Genomic DNA, 8,012 nt, shown 5'->3' with positions numbered 1-8,012 from the left:
CTCACCGCAATAGAGCACAGGTATGGGCACCCTTAATTTTCTGGATATAAAGTTACTCTTTTTAAGAATAGCTCCCCTCTTTCCCATTGAGAATTTTTAAAGTATTAGTTATAAACATAGTATTTTGTGCACAAAATTGAGATCTATTATGCATGACTGCATCCACAGACAGCTAATGGAATCTAGCAGACATTATCCTTTGCCAAAAGGTTTACAGATATAGCATCTACAAATTGCTGTGATGCCTTCAGGAGGAGCTGGAGAGCTCTTGAAATCTGTGAGGAAGGAAGAACTTAAAATATAGCTGCAACAGTCTATGGGACCCAAGACTGTGTATGTAAAGGCAAGAAGGCAGTTTGTGGCATCAGAGTTATGTGCTATTGCAAAATCATGCAGAAGGTTCACAGGAGAAACCTTAGACAAAAAGTAAGAGCTATTCATATTTTCTAATGGACAGGCTTGGGGAGTACCTTCTTTCAGCAAAATGACCCACAGGAGATTGTCAAAAATATTATCCAAAAATGGTGACTCTGTACCTCAAGGGCATTGTAACCAGTGGGATTGAGCATATACCTGTGCGTCCTGTTAAACTCATGTTAAATGCAGCTAGATCATTAACAACCAGAATTTGGCCCTTAATTTTTAAGGGTAAGACTGCAAACCTGGCTCAACTGAAATCAATTTAGTTGATCTGCAGCTATAGTATGTAATGCAGCATTGCCTTAGTGATAAACTGTGCAAGAGAGCTCTCTTAGTAGAAGACTATTTTTTGCTTTAATTTTGAAATTCTGATTTCAACCTAAACTGTGAGTAGCCTCACTTCCCTTGCACATATACTAAAATCAGGAGTACTTCCACTCACATCAGTGGAGTTAAACGCATACAAAACTGGTGTAATATCTTTTTCTAAGATGCTTCTTGTGGAGATGAAAACACATTTTTTAGAAACTTATCTCTTGGTAGAATAAAATGAGCAAAAAGGACTTTGGAATATTTTGCTTATAGAATATATTTTATACTGGGGGGAGGGACAACGATGGGGAAGTTACCTAGCGATGACTCAGTTTAGAACTTCTGATAGGTCAAGAATTGTTGCTGAATACAAGGTGCACCTGCTTTAATCAGTCTATTTACAGAGATAAAAGTGAAAAGAAAATAGAACAAGGTTACTTCCTCATCACTGCAGCACGTAGCCAAATGAAACTCTAAGTCATGAGGCTAATTAAGAGACGTTAATGCTGTCAACCAGTATAGCAGGAAATGTGGTCTCCAACTTGTTTATTACTGCCTCTCTCTGGTTCAGAATCTTTCCTCAAAAATACACTTAAAGGACAAGAAAATAAAAAATTGTTTAAATGCCTTCTGCTTCCACTGATTTGAATGGGGTGGGATCATGCACTATAAGAAGTTTCGAACAGAGCCCTTATTAACGTTATTACTTTTAATTGCATTTATGACCAGTTAATGATCTGGTCAGTGGAACACAATGCTTCTACAGCAGAGATCTAGCTTGTTGAGCAGTATGGCAGAATCACATTTATTTTAGCATGATTGACTCCCAGTCCTCTAAGCAGCTGGACTCGTAGGCCGTGCCCAGATGAGTGCGGGCATCCAGTATGTGGTGCCGCAGACATGTCTGCAGCGCCACATGCTGTACATTCAGCTGATCTCTGCAATGGGTTTTTTTGACCCCTAGATACCCAGGGGTCAAAAAATACCCGCGCAAAAAAAAAACACAGACGAGGGCAGAATACACCGTGTAAAATCAAAGCCTGGCCAGCTGAAGCTCTGGCTGCTGGCCAGGTTCCAAGTGGCACTATCACTGCTGCTGAAGCCCCAGGAGGCCCCCAGGACCTCAGGTTAGGCTGCTGGGACAAGTCCAGTGCTGGCCCCAGCCTCTCCTACTTCACCGTGGGTAACCTGCCAAGTGCCAGAGGGTGTACGGCACAGGCATTTCCACGGGACAACTAGCAGCAACACAAGGTATCCCGCTGCTAATTGTCCCTGGGGAGCTGAACATCCACGCTTGTGTGAATGTGCCCTGAAAGTGCATGCATGCCTCCTGTGCTTGCTGTTACTTTCCATGTTCATAAACTCTAGTAGAAAACATTTATTTTAAAGCCATACCATAATTATTACAGAGAAATCAACATATGGAGGTCTGAACAAAGCCCTTTATAATAGTTAAAAATGACTCCTTAATTGTCCAGCTTTATTAAGAGCAGTGCTACATATTTCTTTACCAACACTGAAATGCCCCACAGAATGGTTTTCTTTTACTAGAGAAACTATTGGATTTAGACTCTACACACAATAAAAGGAAGTAAGAACTTTTCACAGCTACATTGGTTAAGTGACTTTCACCAGAGGCCAATAAACCCAGATCTCTTTGCTACGCCTTTATGCCTTATTAACACATACAGGCCTAGTTGCATTAATATTTATTGTATCAGTAACTTAGACTTCAGAAGTCTTACCACTACAACAGTGTCTCACTGTGGCTTTTCCTTTCACAGCTCTGAAACTGATGCTCATTTATTAAATGCCTCCAGACATCCAGCTCTCCAGACTTGTGAGGCACTCAGAAGTTGTTAAGATATGAAGCCCTTTTAGCCTTTGTTTGGCAAGTATGCTGACATCTTCTGTCAGGTAGCAATCTAAATAAATAGCTGTTACTACCTCAGTTTAACAGATCAATTTCTCAAGGATAGATCCTACCCTTTATTAGGTAATTAAAGTCTTACTAGTTAAGTGCCACTTTGCAATTGAAACTGTTAATATTGTCTTAATAAAACAAGTGGTGGTGTATCTTTCTGCTGGACCAGGTTGCTAGGATTCTGAACTCCTGCTTCTAATTTCTGGCACTGTCACTGGTTTCCTGTTTAAGTTCAGGTAAGTCACATCTGTACTCCTGATCCCTATAATCAAATTAGATGAATATCTTAATTAATATTTGTAAAGCATTTTGCAACGTTCTGGGAAAAGGTGCTGCTGAAATCAAAGGAAGGTCTGTGGCACAGGGACTGTCATTTTCTCTAAATCTATACCTTACCCAACACAATGTAGTTCCAACCTGTTTGGATGTTTGGTGCTACTTCAAAATAAGTATAAAAATATTATTCAGGATGAAGAGGGTATAAAGCTAGAATTGCTACTGTTGTGAATAAAATCAGAAATCTGTTTGTTTGTGTGAGGTGGCTGGATTTTGTTAAGTGTTTGGAGCTCAGCATGGTTTCCTTGTCTGAACTATACAGCTTTCTTCCTTCATTTGTATTTTATGGTGTTGCTTGTCTTTGCAGGAGATAAAACATTCTTGGGAATGGGTCCAAGACTGTGGAATGAGCTCCCTCACAAACTGAGGATCATCACAAACCTCAGAAACTTCTGCATGAAGAGCTAGGCATTTCTTTGACCCTGCCTCCTTTAATATAAATACCTAGGAGCACATATCTTTAAAACATTTACCGAAACAAAACACTCCCCTGCTCTTGCTATTGCATCTGGGACCATGGTGAGACAACCAACATCATATGATAAATGTCAGTTACATTGCTTAATATATTACTGGGAAGCTCTGCTATCACGGGATGATAAGCACAGTAAAAAAAAAAAATCTATACAGAATTGCCCTACGCTTGTTTCTTATAGCACAGGAACTTTATGTCAAGTACAAAGTGCTGAATATACACACTATTCCTTGAAATTTAGCAAAGAAGAGTTTATTTTAAGTATGATTGATTTCTCTTGTCCCTATACACAACATTTTCAGAATTTAAGGAAACCCAGAGTTACTTACATCAGTGCTCTTTTTGAATGCTGCTGAGTCATCCTCACTCACAAGAGAAACAAATAAAAACCAACCATTTTACTGTAGCCATACAAAAATGGTGCATGTGACAGTATTTTAACTCTAAAAGTCAAACAAGTTTTATGAGAAAAACTGAAGCTTTTGAAACCAAGTCACTTCAAAGTCTAGGCATATGTCTTCTTTTTTTACTTTCAGTTTTATTTGCGCTACAGTTCAGTAATTTATAGCTCTTCACCATTGCTGACAATGTGTTTTCTTTTTTTCCAAATGAAGAGACATTATTCTCACATATTGCATGACATTTAGGAATGGAGGTCATCTAATGGTTCCTGTTTTGCTTTCTTTATTGCAACAAGAGTATGACTCCAGAAGTGCTATGCACTTTAGATATACAGCGTATGGCAGTGAAAAATCATATAGTATAAAGATGCTTCTGGGAGAGAAGTTATATTCAGGATAGGAAGGGGGGCGATTCTAAGGAGACTGTTCCACAACTGGAGGCAGATGAACTCTGCTCATGCATTGGGAAGAGAAGGTATCTCCACATCAGCTCTGGGGTTTCTGTTGCACCCCTGCACTAACATATCATTTGGAAAAATGTGAATTATTAAATAGGAAATGCCTTCTCTCTCTTTTTATTTTTCCCCCATGGTCAGATTGGAACAGACTGTGGGGGGTTTTGCTTTCCTTGCGGGGCAGGGGAGAGCAGTGTGCACATGCACATATGTGCATGCCTGTATGGTCATCTTTCTTGGGTCTTTTAAGCGTATTGTGATAACCCTTGAAGCAGCAGCACATTGGCCAGTGTTGTCCCTCTACCTTACCTGTGTCAGGTTGGGGTGTTATATCTTCTGGTTGTGTCAAGGTTGATTGCGTAGTTTTACTAAAAGGTTAGACAATGGATTTGTATAGGATGGCTTGGATAGAGATGTTCCTGCCTCTGGTGGGGGGTTGACTAGATGACCTCTGAAGGTGCTGTCCAGTCCTACTTTTCTATGATTCTTATAAGTAGATCTTGTTTCTAATTTATTTTTTTTCTGATCTTTCTACATGCTGTTAAGGCTGCTTACTTTTTATTCATTTAATAATTTGGGTTGGGAATTGCATTCTAAATTTAAAATGGCATGTACAATAAAAAGAATCAATTTAATATGATGTTTTGTCTAACTTCATTTTAATTTAACAACGTTCTCACAAGAATGAACAGCAAACACTTACAAACGTAAAAGATTCTTAAAACATTCTTATTTTAGTCATATTGAAGTCTTAGGTCCAGATCTTCTATAGGACTACTCCTAGTTTGCAAAATTAAGCACACAAAGCTGTAAGTCTTTGCAGTATTGAGGTCTGAGCATTTATTCTACATCCAAACCATTAAACATATTTCAACTGGGAGCTAACTAAATTTTTTCACTATGCTTCTGTTTTTTATGACCATCTTATGTTGCCATTGCACACACAGTCCCTAACTGCAAAGGTTTCCTGGCATTGTCTGTGTCTATCACTAAAATATGACATAAAGAGAAGTAGCTGACCAGAAATCTTACTCTGGAGCTTCAGAAAAGAGTATTGAGACTTTCACACTTATTATTGAAGTTACAGGAAACTCTGGGGAAAAAAAGTCTAAATATAAAAGCTTATTTTATTATTAGAAAAAAAATGATATAATTACAAAATTAAAATATATTGTAAGGAACATAAAAAAAAAAATCAACAATCTACAAAAAGAACTCATGCATGAATGAAGCATGCTTCATACTGTTAATAACTTTGAATACTGAACTTGTACATCGAGTTAAATATTGGGAATGAATATTTGAAAGAAATCTTTATTTTTGGACTGGGTGGATATTGAAGAAAAACTTCTAAGGCAAATTGAAAATCCTCATCCAGAGTCCAAAAATGTAGGGAGACCCTAAAAATGTAGCAGAAGCATTTCCGCACACTGATTTCAGTAGTCGAGTTTGTGCAGAAATGATTCCACTAGATTCATAGAGTACCTCTGAGGCAATGGCAACTCTTTACTTCATCATCTTTTTGACCTCTTCCAGCTCTTCTATGGGTTTCCATTCCTGGTAGAATGTTAAGAGCTATAAGAAATTAAGAGGAAAAAAAAGGGTTAGAGCAAGTTACTAACCCACCCCTCCCAAACACCCAACAATAAAGAAGCAATTATTTTCTCTACAGATGTGGTCTATTTTTACACTGTGCAGCAGTGTACACAACCTCTGTGTATGAAGAAAGCCTGTTTAGTAAATAAAAGTAGTAGGCAGAAGTACTGTCTGACCACATAAGTTACCTTTAGTAAATTATCACAGGAAAAAAAAAGGAATTCTGTGGACACTAACTAGTTCTAAAACTCAATTTTATTAATGTATTGATCCTGGGATCACTACAAATATTTTAAGTACTATGTTTTTCAGTAAAACAGACTTAAGAACAGTATTATTTATAAGCAGATAGGCATGGCCCAGTATTACTTGTATATTCCAAACTTCAACTGAAATCAGTGGACTATAATAAACAGGAGATGCATTTGTTAAGCACACTCTAGAATTAGGTTAGAAATGAAGGATCAGACCTATAAACGAATAGCTGGAGGTGTAGCAGATAAAGGCATGGTCTAGAAGATACTTCCTTTGTATCTTTCATTTTTCCATTAATATTTTGCCAACTATGATACTTTAAATATATATATTTTACACATCGATTTTTTGTTGGCAATTCACCAATATGTATTTGATATCAATTGCTTTGTGGACAATTAAGTTAATTTGATTACCTTCCTAGGCTTGGTAGGATCCACTCTTTCCCAAGGTTCTGGATTATCAGACTTGTTAATACTAAAAAATACAAAATTCATAATAGAATATTACATGCTAGGATTTGATGCTGTACACTCTTAGATGAGTTGTCTTACCAGCTATTTGCATGAATAAAGGGTTGTACATGCAAAGGGTTAAAACTTTGGGTAGGGGTCTGTGCCCTTAACATGTGGCTTCTATACTAAATGTGTTAACGTTGTTTAATATTTAATCATATTATGTTAGCATAAGGGGAGTCAGACTGAAAATCAAAGCCAGGGGATGGTTAATGGCAACAGGAATTGTTAGATCCAAGGCTAATGGTGCCCACATCCTTGAAGTCAATTTTAAAACTCCCATGGACTTCAAGGTTAAGACCCTAACCAGGTAGCTAAAGAATTTAAAAATAATGGGTATCAAATACTTCTCTTTAGATACGAGCTATGGAAACACTGCTATTTAACAATCTGGGTATCAAAAACTGCTCTCTAGATAGAAGCGAGGGAAGAACTGCTATTTAACAGTCTGATTTAATATCTACAAACAGGACTTTATTAATAAGGACATTGAAGGAAGAGTGAGGGGGGTGAAGAAAGTAAAGGGAATCCCTGAATACTGATGCTTGGAAATACACTATCGGGATTTGTGTAGCTCTGCCTCAGAAGGAAACAAAGCAAAACAACAAAAACACTGTGTTGTGAACAATTACTCCCTTGAAATAAAATATCTCTTTGCAACCTGCCTGGGCTGGCTACCTACATTTAACCCCAAGAGCACTGAAGATCAACTACATTTCAACTGGTGATAAAAACAGCCGATTTTCTGAGCAGCGCATTGGGTCCAAGCAGGGGAATAAGTGAGGGGCACCCATGTCAGCAGATCAACTTGCGAATAAAGAAATGTCCCGGCTGGTTTCGCACCCCCTCGCTCTGCCGGCGCCCCGACCCCGGAGTGTCTGTGTGCCAAAGAAAGCGGGCGCGGAGCGCGCGGCGCGGCGGGAAGCGGTCTCCTTACATGACGTCCGTCTTGCTGACCAGGGCATAGACACAAGCACAGACAGCCCCAACCCCGGCGAAGGTCACAAACCCGATCAGGGGGATGAGCTGGAAGACAAGAAGCGGGTCAGGAACAAGCTGTGCTGGGAGCGGCGCGAGGGAGGGACAAGGCGCGAGGAGGCAGGGGCTACGCTGGCTCCCACCTGCCCCGCGCTGCCTGGACGCGGCTCGGCGGCCAACTTACTTCTTTCTTTTTCCGCAGCAGCTGGAAGAAGCTCGCGCTCATTATCCCGCTGGCGGCCGCGGCACAGCTCTGCCCCAACCGTCAGGGAACTGCCCCGGCTGCCCCTTATATGTCGCAGCGCCGCCCCCGCGGCTGGCAGCGGCCCAGCTCGCGTCTGCCGG

General features: G+C 39.7%; 2 protein-coding genes across 2 annotated transcripts in view; both read right to left on the bottom strand.

Annotated features, from left to right (window-relative positions):
* Positions 1–3,370: 3,370 nt before the first annotated feature.
* Positions 3,371–8,012, bottom strand: part of SPATA5L1 (spermatogenesis associated 5 like 1) — a 22,658-nt gene continuing 18,016 nt past the window's right edge. The window contains exon 9 of the transcript XR_002100772.1: positions 3,371–3,381. The gene's annotated coding sequence lies outside the window, so the exon portion shown is untranslated. The remainder of the gene's footprint in view (positions 3,382–8,012) is intronic.
* On the bottom strand, positions 4,959–7,954 carry CUNH15orf48 (chromosome unknown C15orf48 homolog). Its single transcript, XM_019533654.1, has 4 exons — positions 7,852–7,954; positions 7,627–7,715; positions 6,591–6,651; positions 4,959–5,898 (listed from the first exon to the last, which is right to left on the bottom strand). Exons 1-4 carry the CDS (start codon positions 7,891–7,893, stop codon positions 5,830–5,832), a joined length of 261 nt encoding a protein of 86 aa, XP_019389199.1. The 5' UTR covers positions 7,894–7,954; the 3' UTR covers positions 4,959–5,829.

This window comes from Crocodylus porosus, unplaced genomic scaffold (assembly GCF_001723895.1).
Source record: "Crocodylus porosus isolate Cpor-Errol unplaced genomic scaffold, CroPor_comp1, whole genome shotgun sequence".
Classification (NCBI taxonomy): Eukaryota; Metazoa; Chordata; order Crocodylia; family Crocodylidae; genus Crocodylus; species Crocodylus porosus.
This window is presented reverse-complemented; position numbering and strand designations above follow the sequence as displayed.

Excerpts from the sequence above, each read along its gene's own strand:
- CUNH15orf48 (XM_019533654.1), bottom strand. The coding sequence starts at position 7,893 with ATGAGCGCGAGCTTCTTCCAGCTGCTGCGGAAAAAGAAAGAA. Across the intron at positions 6,652-7,626 it reads GTCAGCAAGACGGACGTCAT|TATTAACAAGTCTGATAATC; the intron begins GTAAGGAGACCG and ends TGTATTTTTTAG. Across the intron at positions 5,899-6,590 it reads ATCCTACCAAGCCTAGGAAG|CTCTTAACATTCTACCAGGA; the intron begins GTAATCAAATTA and ends AATTTCTTATAG.